The 20,920-nt window shown below is 52.0% G+C and overlaps 1 protein-coding gene across 1 annotated transcript in view; it reads right to left on the bottom strand.

The window, feature by feature from the left end:
- Positions 1 to 20,920, bottom strand: part of LOC122371709 (integrin alpha-PS3-like) — a 78,104-nt gene that overhangs the window by 22,146 nt on the left and 35,038 nt on the right. Inside the window, exons 5-12 of the mRNA XM_043348277.1 lie at positions 10,507 to 10,633; positions 9,759 to 9,847; positions 7,904 to 8,108; positions 6,756 to 6,844; positions 3,138 to 3,483; positions 2,722 to 2,907; positions 2,226 to 2,399; positions 216 to 358 (exon numbers count right to left, since the gene is read on the bottom strand). Of these exons, the coding sequence (XP_043204212.1) occupies positions 216 to 358; positions 2,226 to 2,399; positions 2,722 to 2,907; positions 3,138 to 3,483; positions 6,756 to 6,844; positions 7,904 to 8,108; positions 9,759 to 9,847; positions 10,507 to 10,633 (1,359 nt within the window). The remainder of the gene's footprint in view (positions 1 to 215; positions 359 to 2,225; positions 2,400 to 2,721; positions 2,908 to 3,137; positions 3,484 to 6,755; positions 6,845 to 7,903; positions 8,109 to 9,758; positions 9,848 to 10,506; positions 10,634 to 20,920) is intronic.

Raw genomic sequence — 20,920 nt, 5'->3', positions numbered from 1 at the left:
ATGATCCACCAGAATCAAAATTAGCAGAATCATAGATAACATGATTCATGTTATCTATGGCAGAATGAATATCAAGAAAAAATAACCCAGGTTTTGACGTTTGATATCCTCAGGAAAAATATTCGCACGCAACAGAAAATAAACAAGTTCTTCTGAAACGAAAGTGGGAGTAGCCTGTGCCACCTGTAACCTGCGTCTCCCCTTCCCCTAACCACCTTGATAAGCACGGTGAAGTCGTCGCAGGTGTAGGCCTCGAAGCTGAGCTGCCGCTCATAGGTGAAGTTGTCCCGCTGCTCGCCCTGTACGTCAAACACGCAGATCACGTGCCGAGACTCGATCTTCATCTGAATGGTCGCCGCTGAGGAAGGAGAGAGAAGCAGACGGGTGCACTGAGTACAGTCTATTGACAATAGGCGGGCGGTCACATTAAGCGCGACAAAAAGTCAATTTGAAGACCTCACAAAACGATATGAAAGAACGATGCATTAAAAAAATACTCGAGATAGCTTTCTGGCAATGTGGACTGAGCGTTTCAACGAGCCAAAAATTGGGGAATGTTTACAGCGCAGCACATCCTGGTCGATGCCCTATTTTCATTGCCCTATGTTGATTGCTTTCAACATAGATACATGGGTTGAGAAACATAGGTTTTTACCATAAAAACACAGCATATTAGGTTGACGAATAAGAATTCAGAGTATTCCAAGTGCATTTTCAAGGTACCCTGAAGTTATAATTTCCGCGGATTTTCACGTCGTAATGTAGCTTTTCAATCGGTACGGGGGTTTATCTAATAGCTCTGTGCAATTTAGCTGCTATCTCCTGCCACCGAATTGTCACCATTTTTGTGCGACGCATTGATGTCCGGGCGCCCCGAGCCGCGTGGGCGGCGCTATGAGAAGTGCGAGTCATGCCTGTGACCCGACAGTTGGTTTTATGCCGGTTATTGGATTGGCTCGTTTGTTGACATGTCATATGACATCGCTGAACTCACGAATAACGATTAAATTCATTCAATTTCCGGCACAAAGAGTCATCAGCTTTATGTGTATTTCCTCCCCTGCAATCCATTGACGCTTCGGTGTAAGTAAGTTCAAGCTGTACCTTTCGGCACCTGCCACATTTTCAGGTTACGGTCGAATATATGACATCATAAATGTAGTGTCAAGCTCTGCAATGTCCAAGTATGCTGCAACTTTGCAACGCTCTCTTACAGCAAAACTGACGTTTAGTTAAACCGCTCAGAATCATCTGACATTTAAGTGATCCAGTAAAGCGCATTATCGTCATGTAAACCATACGCGGTCTTGTACCGGTAGAGCGTCTTACAGCAGAAAAAGGCTGCTTACAACCCAAACACCGCAACTGGACACTGGTTAGTTATTGTCTACAGAAAAGCAGTCGTTAGCAAGCCCGTCGTACGACAGCCAGGCATTACAGCAGCCGGCAGTGCCAGTCGCCAACGATGGCATTTCGGCAGCGACCTAGCGTAATTTCAGGCATTTTTGGCAACCCGTAAGCGGCGAACAGATGAGGTATGACGGATGTTTTCATAGGTATAACTAGCATAAAATGCAGACTGCAGAAACGCACAGTCCACACCAGGGTAAAGGCAAAGCATATTAAAAAATCAAGATTGGTGCGATGGAACCCTGAACTAAAAAAAAAATGCTCATGTCGGCTGACAGATTAGACTTGTGCTCGCAAAATCACCCGTATTGAAGACATGCTGATTGTTGAGCCGTCTCAGAACAGTGACAGTTGCACATATATCTACAATAGCTTCCTGCTGTGTAAATTGTGAGCAAAGGAAGTACAATTTGTGTGGCAGTGAGCTAAGTATTCACGAAAGAAGTATTCAAGGATAAAGAGTGAACAATGAAATGCCAATATGAGAAAAACTGCAACTTTCTGAGCCATAAAACACATGTGAACGGCCGCAAATCAATATTAGCCGTTTAGACCGCATATGAACGGCGAGGCACCAGATCAATCTACGCATCAACAAATATAGAACCTACCTACAGTAGTGACTCAATCGTAATAAATCGGTACTTATGAGGGCGGTAATAGGTTGATCGCGCTATCCTATCATAATGTGTTTCAAGGTATACACAAAGCGAAACAAAGCCCAAAGGCATTGATTTCATGAGCTAGTGGTTCAAGAAAAGTCTCGAGCCCCCTACCCCTCCAACACCCTCATCCGCTATCAAGTGAGTACTTACGTATCGTGTTAGGCAGGTGTCTGCCGAAGTACTTGATGCAGGCGCGGACCTCAAACTGTTTATCGGTGGGCTGCAGTTTGTCCGTGCTGGGACTGAGGTGAGCGTGGAACCGGAGAACGGGCTGAGCGCGCAGCAGCACCGCCTCGCCGCTCAGGTAAGAGCCCACCGCCACGTCTGGGGAGGAGGGGTTGTCATTGCCTGGTGCAAGGGTCGGTCAGATATGAGGAAGGGTTGCTCAGTTCCGGAGAGGCAGGTCAGTGCGAGCGAGGGGGTCAGTCAGGCTGAGGGTGTTTGGTCAACGTTCAGGAAACGATTAACAGTAGACACGGACAATCGACTTAAGCGGCCCGGATGCAGCAGTGGAAAAGTATGATGCTGATAAGAGTCACTTCACATCGTAGTCAAGTCGGGTAAGCCCACAATAGACCCACTTGTCAGATACCATTCAAGCTCGCTTCACACTTCCCTTGAGAGCCGCATCCGGCATCACACGCACCTGCATATTTGTTGTCGTCAACATCCAGGCCATGTGATATGCTGATTCCGAACCCTCGCAGCGCCGGGCTCAGCTCTGAAGCCAGCAGCTTCTGACTGTACTCCGGGTTCAGACCCGTAGCGCCACCCAGGTAGATGTAGATGGCGCCTCGCTGATTCTCCTCGTAGGGGGCGCCCACGGCGATATCTGAAGTGGAGAAAGGAGGGCGATGAGGATTGAGGGCGTCTGATCGAAAATGGCAAAAGCTCAGTTTCGAACAAACAAACCAGAGATGCGGTTGAACGCAATAAGTCAAAGCTTAAAAAATGATTGATATGGATCGATTAAAAACATGCTGATATTTCTACCCCAAGGAAAATAATGAGGGCTGAACTCAGTAACAATCGAAAGTGCGTCTCTCCAGGCCCTTCACTCACCGTTATACCCGTCCATGTCCAGATCTCCGACGCTGGCCACGGCCGAGCCAAAGCGTCCCCTAATGACCCTATCTCCGGTGAGCACCAGGGGCTGTTCGCTCAGCTGACCGACGCCCAGGTTCTGGTAGACACACACCCTGCCCTCCTCGAGGCCGGTGGGTGCCGCGTCCAGCGCCGGCTGCTGCGAGTGTAGCGGCGCGCCGACCAGCAGCTCGGGCCGGCCGTCCCCGGACACGTCCAGTCCGAGTACCACGCCGCCGAAATAGCTGCCCACCTGGGAGCCCGTGCGTGAGAGCACCACCTCCATCCCAGTCAGGTCGTTCGGAGGAAAGTCGAAAATGTATACCTGGAAGAGAGGGAGAGGAGGTTAAATGGACAGTTTTAACTACCATGGGGAGGAAAAGGACATGGCTGACGTAACAGTTACCTAATCAGGCGATAAAACAAATGCCGATGAGAGCATTGATGCGTAATTTTACTATGCAGCACACACAAATCACAAGCGTAAATACGACACATCATCCAAGCAATGGATGGGACAAAAGTGGCCATCAACTAACGTAAATAAGATCATCAGACGTCAATCAATAATCAACTGCCGGGCTGCGCATCATTAATACCTAATTGTGATTCGCTTCCTCTAATTACTTGACTTGTTTTTGTTTTGTTTTGTTGGGTTAGGCCCTTTCGGTCGACAAGACCATTGCAGAGCCGGAAGGATGATAGGATTTAGGGGGAGACATTGGTCTGGGCAGGCACCCTAGTGAGTCGCCGGGGCTGAGCCCGTAATTACTTGACTAATGAATATCGAGCTCACTCAGGCGAGGACGATCTCCATTCCCAGTTTCAGTATCTTAGTCATGTAAGTGATATAGGACAGCCACCAGAGGGCGCCTCCCGCAGCCACCCGCAGCTGCTCGAGACAGCATATTTACGTCTGGACAACGAGTTGCGTTGGAGAGGCCGGAAATAGTGGCGATTTCAGGACCGCAAGAATGGACCGTCATTGGAATGATTCTTTTTTAAACCGTGCACTGTTTTCGGCCGGAATTTAATAGTTACTACAAAATATTTTGTAATTACGTTTCCACCAAGAACGAATGCCATCAGGGCTAAATTTTTAATACTATTGCATTTTGTCAAGAAGCATATAGTGCTGTTATATTGCAGTTTTAGCGCGTTTGTTACAAAATATGAAGCGAATAATAAGCGTCAGTGTAATTCATCAAGTGAACTTGAGGGAAAGCTATGCTAATTGCTCTTGTCCATCCACTAAAATTTATTAAATATTTTGCTTTGTGTATTCCAAAAGGAGAGGGAACTATTTCATTTGTGCCTTCATGTCAGAATTGAAGGTGGATCATTAAATTTTCAACGCAGTTTACAAACAAGTATTTGGTCTTTCTCGTTTATAAGCAGTGGCTAAGAAAAGGTTGATCAATCCTGAAGTTCATTCATCGTACCTCAACTTGACAGCAAGATCCCCCAAGGACAAAGGATATATTGTATACATGTCCTGTAAATCAAAACAAACAAGCATTTGGTCTTTCTCGTATATAAGCAGTGGCTAAGAAAAGGTTGATCAATCCTGAAGTTCAGTCATCATACCTCAACTTGGCAGCAAGATCCCCCTAGGACAGAGGATATATTGTAAACCTGTCCTGTTAATCAAAACATTTTGTGCCTTCAAAGGCAATTAAGTTATCTGTGGTGTGTTCGGAGTTAGGCTATATGGCCGTTTTTGTTGTATGTTTATGTGGAGATTGAATATAACTGTGACCCTGTGCTTGTTTGTATACTTACGGTCAAACAGGGAACAGCACATTCACATAACATACTCTACTCACCTAGCACCTAACTCTGACTCATAGCTGTACCCTGCAGGATCTGTACTTGTTCATGTCTCGAGCATTAACAAAGCACTAAAGTAGCTTAGTAATCATTTCCCACATTTTCTGAGCATCTAACATGACATACAGCAGTGTAGAGCAGCTTCAGAGAAGAAACACTTTAAATGCACAGACTCACACCAGCCACCCAATGAGCCAGTTCCTCAGTTGACTGTTTCCCTGGACACATGGCTTGGCAATGTGAGCTAACTTTTGGCAAGTTTAAGGTTAGCAGGTAAGATTGAGTTAGGGTGAGTACCTACCTATAACTGGGTGCTACTGCCATGCAGGTCTTGGGTAGGATGCAAATATGTGTGATGATTGAGGTTAGGTCAGCCGTCAGGTTAGTCAGGTTCAGGTATGCTCATTGCTCAGGTCACATTTTTATGGACATTTGGCAAATTAAAAAACTAACAATCTGATCTAAGCTAACCCGACTAAACATACACAACTACTGACTATAGGAACTGAGCACCTACCTACTTGTGCCTACATCTCATACCATGTCAAAGTAGAGTTCCTTGGTGGAAGAAGATTACCCTCAGTACTTTTTATCCCAGCCCTGTGAAGAAAACTAATACTTCTAAGTTCTAAGCTCTGAGTCACTGCTGGCCATCCACAGGAAGAAACGCTGAGACTGAGAGCTTTGCCATTGTATATTGGACCAATAATGACTATCACGAATGACTATGAACACATAATATGATCACATCATTGCATGGATTGTCACATTGACAATTTTACTACAATCCTTTTTTAAAGAAATACAGTGATGATGATTAACATCAAAATCAACATAAAGTGGATTTAGTGATCCAAGCTTTCTCCTCCAGTAGCAATGGAATGATTGCATGTTTCATTTGCCAGACACTGAGTACTGATGCACATTACAATCTGCATAGCATCTAAGCATAGTAAGCATAGTAAAACTGCCCAAGTCCATTCATTCTAGATTTTAACTTGATAGTTAGCACTAATTTATCTTGCTGCTGTAAGTTACCATTCAATATTCATACCAATACATCAATATGCGCTCATCAGTCAACATTTTCTGGCATGATCCTGCTCAGCGTGCTCTTCAGTATTGCTCCAAGGTCTGCAATATTATAGCTCGTTTTTGGACAATAAGCTCTTTTAATTTTACTTTTTCTTGCTTATATATGAGCCCGATCAACTTGCGTTTATCAACCGAAATTTCACAACTTGTTCAACTTGATATTGATATTGCTCAGTAGTCAGGACCTCTGTCAGCCTCCTGGATACTTCAGATTGTTTTCAGTCAACATGCTTCTTAAATATGATATAAGTCAATCTTAAGGGATTCAAAACATCCAACAAAACGATGTACCTACAAGAGCAAGAAAACCACCAGATAAACTAAAAAATGGCCTTGGAACAGAGCCAAGTTGTGTGCTCCATTTGTTTGTTTACAATGATTGTAGTGCTGGTGTATTTTTAGGACTCTGAACGTCGGCTATATAAAAAATGAAACGTTTTTACAAAAGTTGTAAGGCAAGTAATATTTATCTGAAAGAACTAAAATATTCAAAAGCCAAACACTATGAAATACATGAATCGGAACGAAAAAGTAACCCAAAAGTCCAGCCTAATCACCGGCTCCTAAAACTGCAACACAATCAGCACTTTTCCCCGCAACTCGTTGTCCAGACGTAAATATGCCTCGAGACAAGCACCGCTGTTCGGCACGACAGGCCGAGTTCTGGCGTACCTTTCCGTATCCGTGTGAAGCGCGCGGTGCGCCGGCCACATAGTAGGTGTGTCCGTCGTCCTTGAACTCGCCGGAGCTCACCGAGTAGCCTGCCAGAGAGATGCAGTTAAAACGTGAAGCTCCTCGTTTCCTAACACGATTCTTCCGAAATATACAGCATTGTGCATACACCAAACGAATAAATCATCAACCCCTAAGAGTAACAACCTCTGCAGTATTAAATCTTTTAAGAACCTAAGCACGCTGAAATCTCCTTCACTGAAAAATGCCCCCGACATCTGTGAATCCTGTTTGTCTGGGGAAGTACCTACATAATGCATATGCACAAAGTTGCACTTCACTTCCGGTGGCACGGACAACCCAGTTCACCACGGAATGTCCATACGACGCAATGAAGGGAAACTTTCCATAAACAGCTCAGATATCGGCAAGTGATGACATAGCTATTCGGGAACACAAAGTCACATCGCTGGTGAGTTCCTATTCCACCACAAGGCAGTGAGCACATAGCGATTCCAGAACGTGATATCGCATCACGGGTGAGCTTCACTTCCACAAGGAAGGCCCACCGCAGTCAAAACACAATTGATTCATAGTAACCGCATGGAACACATGCCTAATGGGACATGCGCCCGCGCCTCCGCAACACCCACTCAGCCATGAGTCATGGCATGACTGAGCATAACAGAGCGTCCGAACGAAGAGGACTATGGAAGGTCTTCCTAACCTTGAGTGGGAACGGCCGAGATGACTGCATCATAAACGGGGGATGACAGGCAATACCTATTTGCTGACACACAGCGTTCGGCAGCGTGCCTTATTTGGAGGACAGACGGTTCGATTGGACAACTGGCGAGCACTTCTTCCAGCCCGCCCCCTAGATGCCAATGACGATATCTATGATATCATCCAGTCAGATGCGTCAGTCCGATTTATCCCATCAGAATCTTCAGGCAAACTCGGGGCAGAATCGAACGGTCCATCAACCATTCCCTGTGGTCTTGACACACTCCACTACAAACACCTCAGCAACCCTCCATAAATCAGCACACACTTAGCTCCGGTCTAGTGAGCTCCCACCCGACAATCACACACCCCACCTCCCTCCATCCCACACGACTGCCTCCCCGTCCCGTCCCGTTTCTCACCAAAGTAGTCATTCTCCTCCAGCTCCTCTGTAAAGAGCGAGTTGAGGATACGCGGCACGCTGAGCGCTTGGTAGTAGTCGGCCTGCCTCCTCCTCCGCCGGCGCTGGTTTCCACCCACGTTCAGGTCGGTGTCACCAGAGAGACGCACCACCGATCCCTTCCAGTTGTATACGCCCGGCGCGCCGAGCAGCAGCTCCGTGCCGTTCTGAGGGTGGAGATAGACGGGGGTTAGAAGGGGAGTTAAAAGGGAGTTAGAAGGGGAGTCAGGAGGGACGTGAGGAGGGAGTTAGAAGGGAAGATTGAGAGTCAGTTAGAGAGGGCATTGGGCAGCTGGAAGAGATGTTGGTGTGTTCGGTAGGAGTGTGGGATCAGTAAAAAGATCACATGTTCACATGCTAGTTGCGACTCGTGTCTGGATATATAGCACAGATATCATCAAGTGCTGTTTCTTTTACAAACGACATTGTTACTTCTGTACACCTGCTTATTGCACGATCGAACACAAGATATAATAATCGTTTAAGACCTTAAAAGTCTTTCACACGTTGTCTACAACACTCTGGATCTGATAATTTGTCAGGATACGGCCCTGGCAGCAGTCATTGTCCGATCTGCTGTAAGGGGTCACAAGGGATGACGAAAACAAACACTAAGTCTCGTCTGATGCATCACATTTCTGAGAAGTTGGCCTGTATGGACAGTGCAGAAGATCTCATCTTCATTAAATCAGAGTCGGCTGTCGTCCTGCAAACCCAGTACGGCCAGCAAAACAAGCTCCCTGATAAGACAAAACAAATGACCGGCATCACTCACACAAACGAACTCGGGGCTGCAGACCGAGCTCCACCCATCGATCCCACTGTTTCTTCGTCCTCTACACCCGAGAGAGGCATCCACACACCCTCCCCGGCCTTCAGAAAGAAGTGCGTTGATCCCCAATCCAGGGGGGGGGGGGCAGTCCACTGTGACAGCCCACTGTTTCTCGGCCCATGTTACTTAGTGCAAAGCCGCGCGGTCCCTCAGTGCGCTATCGTTCAGAGCATGTTCACAGTCAGACAGAGCACCTAGCCTCACGTCAAGTTAACCATGCGCCAGCTTGAAGGTGATGCCAGCGGCGGTTAGCACCTGAATATGGTTGGTCACAGCGGCGCGGGTGACGCCCTGAGGCACACGTGCCTCAAAGAGAGTGACATGTAAGGCCGGGGACGGCGCTGTCCCAGCTTTGACGGGAACCGGTGCCGAGTGCTGGTGCAAAATATTTGAGAAAATGCAAAGCAATGATGCCGTTAAAGCTTTGATGGTAACACGGGAATCACCGATATATGCAGCTGTTAAGTAGTATAATAATCGTAGAGTGGTAGCATTGTAGTGTCCACGGACACATGCCTATAGAACACTGTCAAAAGCTTACTGTTGAAGCTGATTTTTTTCAAGTCAAACAAATACCATATTCAAGACTAAAGCAACAGCTTAGAGCGTAAGCAGCCTCGCCTTGCATGAAATGCAGGAAACTGATAACATTAGCGACTTGTCACGAAGTATGACAGGGCATTTGTCACCTCGAAGCATGTGTCAGGAACGTAAGTACCAGCTAAAACTCGCAGGAAATATAGCACCCGACATCCAGCGGCGGGAAGCACAAACATGGTACTGCGGTGTTTGACTGACGTCATAGCAAATTATGAAATCGTTGCAAGTCAAAGCGGGTGACAAGAAACGTTGATAGCGCACAACGCATGATTCAGAGCACGTTTAGAAAACAATCACTACTAAGACCGCTAACCTAGCACAGATTCAACACCCAGCGTCCTCCCAGCTTCAGCAGCTCGTCTCTCACCTTATCCCTCATTCTCACCTTGGCGAAGTGGACCGAGATGCCGGCCTGACCGTAGGCGTACTGGTGGATGTTCTCCTTGTTTCCGCCCCGCCGCAGCATCTGTTTGCCTGTAACGGGTCGGGCTTGTCTCAGAGGTGATGGCAAAAACGAACATGTCGCGGGCCCGAGTACGGCCGGGGGAGACGAACCATTGGTAGTCTGGGTCGCAGCTATGATGACAACCGGTGCCACTGTGGCTCTTACGCTAATGGAAATATACATAAGCGAATGTCCTCAATATTTCGAAGTGAGATTTCGTGTCGCATCACTTTCCTTTGTCTTGGTGGCTAGAATCTTGATTCCAGGGGACTAAGGCTTGGTTCAATTCAAAGATTACAGCGGTTCTTCTGCATAAACATACTGTGTTCTTATCGTGCAATTATTCGTTACATTGATATGCACTGACATAATTGATTAACATAATCAATTCGTCATCTTTATCCAAATATACCCATTTAAACTTTGACATCGTCATCCTGTATCTAAAATGGCATAGGCATACAGACCGCGAACAAAACCCAATTCAACATAAATTTGGAACCATAGAACAGAATCGATACTGCAAACGATGTAGGTTTGTATCTAAATAGATCAGTACCGCAATTGACAGTAAGGTTTCTTGCAAAGCTATCCTTACCCACATCTCAATGATCAAGCGCTAGTGAGAGCCCCAGCCGCTGCACCAGCCCTCTCAGCCGCTCCTCTGGCCGTCCCCGACTGCACCTACCGCTGTAGGCGAGTGGCACCACCTTGGTGGCGTTGTAATCGGCCGCGCCGGCCTCCATCCAGTAGCACACGCCGTTGCCGTAGTGGTGGTTCTTGGATATCTGGTTCATCCACCGGGGGCCGCATACCTGAAAAAGACGCATCAGTCAGCACGCCATACGACGTAACAGCACGGAACGGAAGCGGGGCTACTGAATGACAGTGTTTGCAGGGCGTCGCGGGCCACTCATTAGCTTGGAAAACGTGCGCTTTAGCGCAAAAGAAACGTCAGGCGTCGGCTTGTGTAAGAGATGCGGTGCAGACGCGCATTGCATACAGTTGGGACTTGAGAGAACCTACGACAGCACATGGATATGATGAGCGCTACAGTACATACAAAAGGCGCGTTCGGTCAGTAATAATGAAAGTATAGACGCGACAACCAAAAAATAGGGACGGACTGGATAGAGGATGTGCCTCCAACATTTCCAAGTCTAACAGCGGGGACAGTGCGACGGCGAAGCGGGTTCCTTCAACAGTTGGCCTTGATGGGACGAGCCTCGGATCGTTTCACGTATGCCGGGATTCACTGGCAAACAAGTGATTCCTAGCCGCTGTCAGTCAAATATTTCAATAACGCAGACCGACCGTTCCTCGAGCGCTGGTAGCGACTTTGTCCGTTCGGTATTTATCCGACCAGCAAGGGAAACCCGTTTGCTATTTGCTTCACCGACACTACATAGTTAAGATTAGTGCAACATGGTGGAACAAAAATAGAATAAGTATTCCGGATGTAATCGTCCGTAAAGAAGGTGTAGGTAAATTGGATTACATGTACCTACAACATACCAATGAAGGTTCCTTTCAACAATAAAGGCTGCTTACAAAAAAGGATTGTATTTCCGACGATACACCAAACCATTTCGCAGCAGATCGTAAAAAAAAACTTGAGACATCAACATTAGCAGGATCCAGGAGCACGAGCAAAACAAATGCCTCACAGTCTCGTGGGTCTCGCGTACTGTGCAAGCTGCGGCAATCATCACCCGTCCCATATCTCAATCTCGGCCCGGCGTTCCCGCCGCCTCACCCAATTGGACCACCACCACGGCGTTGGGAGAAAGCCGGGGGCGGCACTCATCGCAGCCTCTCTGCCGGTCCTGGACCGACCTCCTGCACCGCTCACAGTGTTTACGCGCCTCACCGCCGTCAAAGAGAGGCCATCTTAGCACCGAGCCAGAGAACACGCGGCGAAATCTGACCCCGCGGCGGCGCGTATCGCACCCTATTCACGATAGCGGCGCGGCACCTGTGATTGCCGACGGGGTCGCCAGGTCACGGCGGACGGCCCTCGTTAACCGTGTGTCACGGATGGTCCCGGGCCCGGAATGGCTCCGAGACTGCTAATGAAAGCGTCATTGGAGGCGGCGGCTCGGAGAGCAGAGAGGAAAGGGGGACCACACGCGGCAGGTGCTGGGCGGTTAGCCCGTGGAAAGCGGCGCCGAACCCGTCACTGCCGGCGTATGGTGCCGCTCGTGCTCAAAAAGTTATCAGCATTCAGCAGCTTGTGTCGACTGGATTTTCCTTCTGGCTACCAGAATAATAAGCAGACAAATACCCGACTTTTAGTGTCAGCTTTCCGCTAATCGGTGTCAGCTTGTTTTGCAATGTCGCGCGATAACAATAGACAAACAGTGGATTTGTTGCAGTTCAGGATTTCCTGTTCGGCCAGACCGCTAGGCGACCTCCTCCGAGCTACGGCACTCATTTCATCTATGATTCATCACCTAACTTAGGATGACGACATAAAACAAGCGCCCGACAAAAGAAATTGAACTACGGCATGATTTAACTGTTAAATGCATTGACTGAGGAGCGCAGACAGTCAAACGTCGTCCATGGGTCGTCAAATGCAGACGGCACGCCCAAGAATCCATCGCGTCACGCTGTCCACAAAACACACAGACTTCACCAGCTGTCGATTATGAACGTGGCACCATGCGATCTGAGCTATCACATGTCCACCACCTTCCCCGAACGACAGGATGACCGTTTTTACACCCTGCTGAGCAGCACTCAGACTCACATCCGACAATTCCAGTTGACAGGCAGCATGCCGTTCCGATCAACCAGCTTTTTTGGTCCACGGCGCTCGATCCACGTTGTGCAATATGCCGGCGTGCACGTGACACGTGTGTGACGCGTGCGGCGATCTCGAGTGACTGGCTGCCAATCGCGCGCCGCCGGCGTCTGATCAGCGCGTCTGGCCACCCATTAGCGCCAGTTGGCTTCGAGGACAGATGAGTTCCCGCAGCTGGTGGGAGCCGAGCAGAGCCGGTCCGGAAGGGATGAGTCGTGCGCCGACTGGCCACGCTCCCGCATCAGTCACGTCCGGCGCGGAAAAGATGTGGACTCAGGATTGAAGACATCTGAATTAGGAAATAGATCGTGATAAATGACGGTTAATTGGGAACGTGACATCTATAATCGGCAGGCTGGAGTTCTGTCAGTGTCTCGAGCTCCTACAGTACGTCTCTCTTAGGCTGCAGCGGCAATGCAACTGCGCAACGCGCATCTCGCGTGACCTGTCTTCACCTGGCATCTGAGAGACGCCGCTCCACGCCGCGCCCCGTGGGGCCGGTCACGCGCGCCGCGGCGCTCCCGGCGCAGCGCGGCAGGTGTGGCGCCCCGGCGACAAATGCGCCGCTCATTTCACGCCGCTCGCCGTGATTTGTGCCCGCTGCGCCGGCGCGTGTTCCCCGTAAAAGGCGTCTCTCATCCCCCGCGGGGCAGCAGCGAGCTGTTTATCTACCGCTCTCTTGACGCCATTGAGCGCACACAAAAACGATCCAACGAGCCTTCATGAGCCGTCCCGCCGGCAGCGAGACGGTACCGTATCATTCCCTTTATCCACGTTGATTTCTGATCGGCTCCGCTCTACATAAAACCACCGGACGGCAGGTGAAAAGCCACACACGCGCCGGTATTCACGGCACTAACCGACCTGCCGCTGCCTGTCCGACGCTGCCGTATCAATCAGTCGTTTTTGCCGTCGGTCGTGCACAAAGGCCCACCGGGCCGGCCGCGCTCGGCGCTGGCGGCATTAACCCCATTGTGAGCGATCGGTCTGTGCGATAACTTCCGGGCCAAGTGCGCGGCCTTGGGGCAGCGCCGGGGTCACGGCGGCGGGTCCGGTGCGCCGGGGACGGGAAGGGGTTGACGTCAGGGCCGGCAGTGCATCTCCTGGGTAAGGTGTGCAGGAAAAACAACGCCAGAGTCAAGGCGAACCCCGATGGTAAGAAGCGGCCTCGTCGCTAGCAGTCGGGCAGACGGGGTCGAGGCGACACGACACGGAACGAGGCGGAACACCGGACTGAGATCCACACCGTTTGGCTAGACGGAGCTCGCGCTGTCACAGGGATTGACAGCCATAAGGTCAGATCGTCTGCGGAAGTATTCATGCATGGGGTCAGATCGCAAGGAAACCAACAGCAAGATATCTCTCATTGTTGTGTTACTAAGAATTTAAGAAACTATGAAACAAGTGTGCCCGATTGTCTGAACTCTCGGCCCGGTAACATACGAACGTGAGAAAAGGCTTCATAATGATCAACTGGGCTATTACAAGAACGTCTTTCACGCCAGCAGGACAGCAGTTGAATACAGATAAGTTAATTAGTGGTTATCTATTCAATTTCACCTTAAATCTAGCTGCGTGGTGTGCGGCTCAACGAGACTGCAAGCCCGAAATACCCTGGGAAAGAAACCGAAAGCGGCGAAAATTAGCCTTGCACCGAGACTCACGCAATGACCGGCGCTATCTCACCTACAGTATCTATTCAGCCTGCTCAGGCCCGCCGTGCAGGCCGGCTAAAGCCGCACACACGGCGCCCATACAGGCCGGGTCACGAAGCGGGACAGGCTGCGGCGTTACGGGGCGAAAGGACCCCTCTTGCCCCGCCCCGTCGGTTGACGGTGCACGAAGGTCGTTTGGCATCGTACGGTTCGACACGCGCTCACAGGTGACGACACGCCATGAAAAGGGCGTCATTACCTTTTTGCACTGCACCTAATCGTGCGGCATGCACTGAAAAGCGTGCGCGGGCATATACTTATGCAGAATAGGCACGTTCAAGCATTTCAGCGGCTAGTGACAGTATCTACGCGAGACGAAAAAACAGTAGAAATGGGTTCGTGATTATGCTGTAAATCGGTTAAGACATATGGCACTGTGACATCATGCATTGATGCGTCAATGCCCTATCCAAGACATTTCTGATTCGTCACTGTCAAAACTGTCACCTCAAGCACGCCGTGAGTCTGGGGCCCATCCTCGGCGTCTCATCACTCTGCTTCAGTCTGACCAAATACGGGTCATGACCGGCCGTCTGTATTCACCGCCCGGTGCTGTTACGGCAGACAGTTCAGTGTATCACAGTCGGACGCCGCTGTAGCCTCACGCCGTCTCACAGAGGGGTATAGTTGATGTGTGGACGGGTAGACTCGCCCTGTCTGACAGCCTGTATGAGGCAGACGGCGCCGGGCGCGTGGCGATGACGGCAGATAGCGCTCCAAGAGCCCGTCCAAGCGGCGCGGAGCTGAGTCACCGGCAACAGGACGTGCCGCGTCCGTCAGCGTGGATCGCGCCTCCCGCTGTGCGCCCGCCGAGTCTCCACCCTAGGGCGTGGAACCTCTCCGTCCCTCTCTCTGGGCGGCGGCACCGCCGGACAGAGGAAATGTGCACTCCATCGCCGACCACAGGACATTAATTACCTCTACATTGCCTGCAGATGTTGGTGTGGGGCGTCACCGCAACTCCGTGCATTCCTCGAATACGATTCAACAATCGCGCGACGGGACATCACATTCCAAACTATCCGTGCAAAACCGTCCCTTGCTTCGGCCTATTGTCCAGAGTAGTCCCTAAAAACGCATACCTTTGTCCGCAGTCCATTAATCTCCCTATCCCCTTTTTCACGCACTCACACCCGAGACCCTGACCGGCGCCGACTGCCGTGTGCCCAGGGTCACGGTGCTCCGTGCGCACCCGCCTCACGCCCCGGTCTCGTTAGCTCCGGCTGACGTGACCACGCCGGACCCGGACCCGCGGGTATAGGATAGGACCAGCAGTAATTAATTAACGAAGGTGACGCGGCCGAAACGGCCCGATCGAAAGATTCAGACGGTTCGTCGGGGGGGGGGGGGTGTATTGTGGCTGATCGCTGTTTGGGTGCCTGTCTATTCTAGTTTCTATCAGCAGTTAGCACTCCTTATAACAAAGAACGGTGAAAGCACTCGCGGGCTTCGCATTCGCTTCTTTGAAACGCTTTATTCATTGCAAAGCGATAAACGATTGCGCCACTCTGCAGCACTAACTGAATGCAGGGCGTGGCTGAACGATAAATAATAGTACGCGCATTCGAATCGTCCGAATCATCTCATTTAGTGACCACCGGGTGCCCAGTTATAAACAAAAATTCGAACAATGCAGCGCAGCACGAGCGGCAGTGTCAGCGCCGGCACCAATAAAAACATCTATCACTGACCACCGGCTCAATACAGCGCAGTCAGCGGGTTCATCACGGTCAGCGCAGTCAGCACGGTCGGCAGTCTGAGCCGTCAGCATGGTCACTGGCCGGCCATCCATCCCCGCCTGCAGCTTTGAGCAACCCACGGGGTGTCTCCGCAGGAGATGGGCCACGGTCGCTCGTGCCGGCCGCTCACTAATGGCCCCATTTGTGCGCTGTTCTCCGCCGCCCCCGCCAAATCACGGCCAATTATGGGGCGGAGCATGCCGGCAATTGAAGCGATGAACCGAATTAAGTCGGCGATGATATCTGAACGCTGCACACTGATTCAGCGAGACGGGATGTGGTCGGAGTGTTTCGTTACGTCACAGGCGCGGACACAGCAGCGTGAAGAACCTGCGGTTCTGAGCCGTGGCTGGGCTCTAACCGCCGTTTCCGGGGCGCGTTCGTCGCATTACAGGGTGGTCTGGATGTTGCAGAGGGGGTTGAATGTGGTGGAAACAGGAAGGGCGGATATGACTGATGATGACATCAGAGGTTGGTGAGTGTTGGCGGCTGCGGCGGTAGCGGCGGGGATGGAGGTGGGTTTTAACGGTTTCTGAGGGTGGCTGGTAGACCCATGCATTACACAAACATCCAGTAAGCTATCGGGTGGGAAAGACACAACACAGGCACCCATAGTGGTGGCTGTGTCAGTTAGCGAGTAATGGACTCACCACTGAGCTGTTACTCCTCTCCTCCCTTAGCTTTGCAGGTCGCTCCAAAAAAGCAAAAGCGGCAAGCAACCTACCTCGACATTCTCATAACCCAGCGGGACGGAGCGGGCCATCGCTGCCATCTCGCCACCCTCTCGCACACATCCCGCCGTGGTCTCGGCCTCGGTCGCCGTCGCCCGTGCCGTTTGTTTATCCGCGGGCGCCGCCGGCTGTCGCGACAGGCTGACGCCCGACAGGTCATCCCGGCTAGCGCTCTGTCCCAAATCACCCGTTCATCCCGCCGCCTCTCCGCCCGCCCGACAGGCTACTTCGGCGGCCTCTCTGTACTGCCCACGGCCCAGTGGACAGAGCTCAGGCACGATAATCCCTAAACCTGCTTCGAAACCTGTACGGCTTTGATGACAAACCACGGTAGCCGTCACACATTGAGCGAGGCGGATATAATATGACCGGATTCAAACGGCACACGAAGGACGTCAGGATTGGAAGCTTATATGCCACTGAATAATACTGAACGCGTGCCCTTCAATGGTTTGAGTAGTTTTACTGTCAGCATTATCATTGTCATCCCGTCTATGCGTGTCCTCGACTACTCCTCAACGCCACAGAACATTTTAAACGTCCACAACACAACTTCTTAGAACTTCATTGAAAGACGAATGTAAGACTACGACCTCCCACGCCCTCCGTTTCTCTCGTTTCTCAATGACATCAGATGACCCCGTTTGACCTCAGCCTGGTAAGCACGAAATCCGCGCGCCCACGCGGCGCTGTTCCAGTCCCGTGGATGTCGACCGCCTCCGAGCGAGAGACGCGACACAAATCGACTCGCTCGGCCGGCGTCACTGCGGCCATTCAGCCGTCAGTGTACCGGCGCCGACACTCTGTGCTCTGTGCAGCTCTCCGCTCCGGAACAAACGAGCAAAACAGCCTCCTGCAGACGGAACATCGACGGAGAACCGGCCGCTCCGTCACTGAGAGACCGGCCGCTCGGTAACTGCGTGCCGGGTCCATCGGTCACCGACTTGTCGCTCGAGAAGTGAGGTTAGGCGGTGGATGTAGGAAGGCTACGAGTAAACAGGAACAAGAGGAAGGTCAGAACTGAATATAAAAGCGTACTGTAGGTAGTATCGAAACGTGACCCGGTTCACAAAAAGGAATCGAAGCACGACGACTATCGGCATTCCGCATGACATCACGGTTCGGTCACCGGCCAGCCGACTATGGTTGACAGTGGCAGTTAGCTGACCGGCCAGAGCGCGCCTTTCAGTCCTAAGTGGTGAACAGACAGCGCAAACGCCAGTGACACGGCGTTGACACTTCTGACACAGCACTGCCACACCTGACACGGCCCCGGGTCAGTCAGACTGTCAGGCTGTGTCAGCACCGTACCGCCTGCACGGCCCGTGCCGCAGCGTTCCAGCTACTCGCTGGAATGTTGGGCGAGCAGCAACAGCGGCGCTCTGGAGGTCTTGCCGTGCCGAACCGTACCGTGCCACATCGCATGCCGCACCGAGTCTCTTGCGATTTTCAACAGCATTGCACTGCACGTCTGGTCTGGCAGTACGTTCCCGTTTCCCACGCCGTCCCACGGGAACCGACCTGAACAAGAGGCGAACAGGGGAATGTCGGGAGCTGTCGATGAGATTACGAAGACGAAAATGTGGAATAAGACAGGGAACGGAAGCCACGACGGAAGAGCGAGACGAGGAGAAGTGCATGAGTCGCTAGTCGTGGAGAAAAAGTAGTCATCTGCCACCGTTTGTAATCAGTAGCTTATCCGGTGAGCGTTACATCAAGTATCAGCACGAAGAATCGCCTCGTGATGCGTTAACACGCCAACCATCTGCTGTGAGCCCCAGTGGCTTTCACTCAATCAAGCCCGCACCGTGCGACGCTCGGCACGCCGACAAAGCGGCCCAGCACACATCGCACCCGCGTGAACTGCGGGCATAACCTCCAGCAGCTCCAGCACCTCTAGCACCCTCTCCGTAACAGCAGTAACCCAGCACGAGGCACGTGCCGACGGACCAGTAGCCGGCTTAATTGGCGTCCGACCCGCAGCCGCGGTAATTAGGTGGCATAATCGGGCTGCTGCCTTGTTCTCTGGTGCGCCAGGCGACTTAAGCCTGTTGTGAGCGTGAAACCGATGCTGAGAGAAGTGGTTTAGAACTGTTGAGAAGGTGGATTGTAGCGGGAGGATTTGAAGCTGCTGTAAAAGAGGGAGAGATGGGGAAAGAGAGGAGGGCTGGAGAAGGAGATTGAGAGGGAGAATACAGAGGACAGGAGAGAGAGTGAGAGAGAGAGAGGGAGAGAGAGAGAGCGAAGGAGGGAAGAAGGGAGAGAGGGAGCGAAGGGAGTGAGAGGGGGAATAAGTTGATATAATTGCACGGTTTTAGAGACCGGGTCGGAGCGGCGTCGGAGCGGTGTCGGTATCACTCGATGCTCTTTGTAGCGCCGCTGCAGACATCCCACATCGTGCGGTGTGAATGTAGTACAATGGAGCCGCCGTCCGGGCCACTTAGGTCGGGTCGGTCTCGCGGTCGGCCGCATTAGGGCCACGGAGGCGCCGGAGATGGGCGATTTGACAGCTTAGCAGGAAGGGTGAGGCGATGCCACTTCAACCAGCGGCCTGCAAATGTGTTGCCTCGTACGATGTGCAGAAAACAAGAATTCGGCACTTAGCGCCCGGCGGGGGAGCGTAGTGTTTTGACGGTGCTGACAGCTAGCACGAGCATCAACAGCGCACCGCGGGAGGTGTTATCCGCATACCGCCAGAGAGCCGGTTAGTGATTGTTTTTCCCCGGCCGGCGAGGCCGGTTCTGAACAGAAGCCGAGCCGGCTGAGCATAAATTGACAGCACCTCAAGACGACACCATCCGTCAGTCACACTCACGCGTCAGGAAGCACAGGCACAACACGCTCAGCCGAGCGGGCGGCAGTAGAGGAACACCAGCGCCGCACGGCTGCACCGGTCAGGCTTCCGGCGGTGGCTCGTTATGAGCGCCGCTTGTCATCAAAGCCGGCTGCCGGCCGGCCGCCGTGCCGGCACTAATCGCCGTCATTTTCAACCACTCAGACACAGGAACGGTGTCGGCGCGGGCCTGTTGTCGGCACAATAGCGGCCGAGAGTGGTGCGCCCTGCCCACCGCTGTCGGCACCGACTCGGCACACACTGAAAGCCGCGCCCCGTGGGCCGTGCTGAAGAAACGGCGCCGGCGGCCGGGATGGTCAATAGCAGCGGTGAAATGATTGACCCTCGTTGAGCCGGGCAATTGATGTAAGAACGCCAAAGTGCCGCCTCGAACGCGCCTCATGGGAAGAGTTATGATACCATCGACGGCCCGAGGCGAGCGGTAATGTCAGGTGACTGAGGCCGGTCGGATGGGTCCCGACGGGTCTGCCACGGTTCAGCCGGTGTCCGGGGTGTGCTGACAGTGACACTGATGCCATCTGACAGCCGGAGGCCGCCTGAGGCACCCTGCAGGCCCGCCGCCGACACCCCGTGCCACGGCGAGACATGCAGACCAGTTCCTGGAAGGCTCGAGCGGGCCAGTTGCCGGAACTGTTCAGCAGCTGTCATAACTGCAGCTAACTGCAGCCACACGATGACTCTCTCGCGGGTCTTGTCACTTCACGGGTGACTTCAAAAGGCAAACTATGTAGCTGAAATAGCAGACCAAGTGTTTCGTTTTTCAGTGCACATAGGTATACCGTTCAAACGCACTCGCTCTTTCAGTCTCATTCTTTCTATCTATGCATCCCTTTGCACAGTTTTTGATGTTATCTCATTTGATAATCGCATGCATTTCAGCGATTCCTTCAGTCGTACCGCGTCCCTATGCGGAAGCGGGGTCCGTCAACGAGACAGCATCGACGTGCGGTGACGGTCGGGGGCGACGGTACGGGCCGGCGACGGGCGACGGGCGGGAGGTTTGTTTGTTTTGACCGCCGCAGGTGCACGCCCGAGCTTTTCAGGCACGCCAGGCAGCGCGGGTCGCGCCGACGGCTCCTTTGGAGGCCCGTCAGCGGCCACCTCTCCATCCGACACTAATAGAGAGCCCACCGGCGCGCCACGGAGGCACGGAGCGTTCGTTCACACTCCGAAGTACGTTTCGCTTGGACGGACACCCCACAGCTGTGAAGGAATGTGTCACGCTACGTTAGAATCCGCGACCGTGAAAAACTCGGC

The sequence above is a fragment of the Amphibalanus amphitrite genome, unplaced genomic scaffold (genome assembly GCF_019059575.1).
Source record: "Amphibalanus amphitrite isolate SeventyFive unplaced genomic scaffold, NRLGWU_Aamphi_draft 000036F_arrow, whole genome shotgun sequence".
Lineage (NCBI taxonomy): Eukaryota > Metazoa > Arthropoda > Thecostraca > Balanomorpha > Balanidae > Amphibalanus > Amphibalanus amphitrite.
Note: the sequence above shows the minus strand (reverse complement) of the source record. Positions and strands in the feature narration are given on the sequence as shown.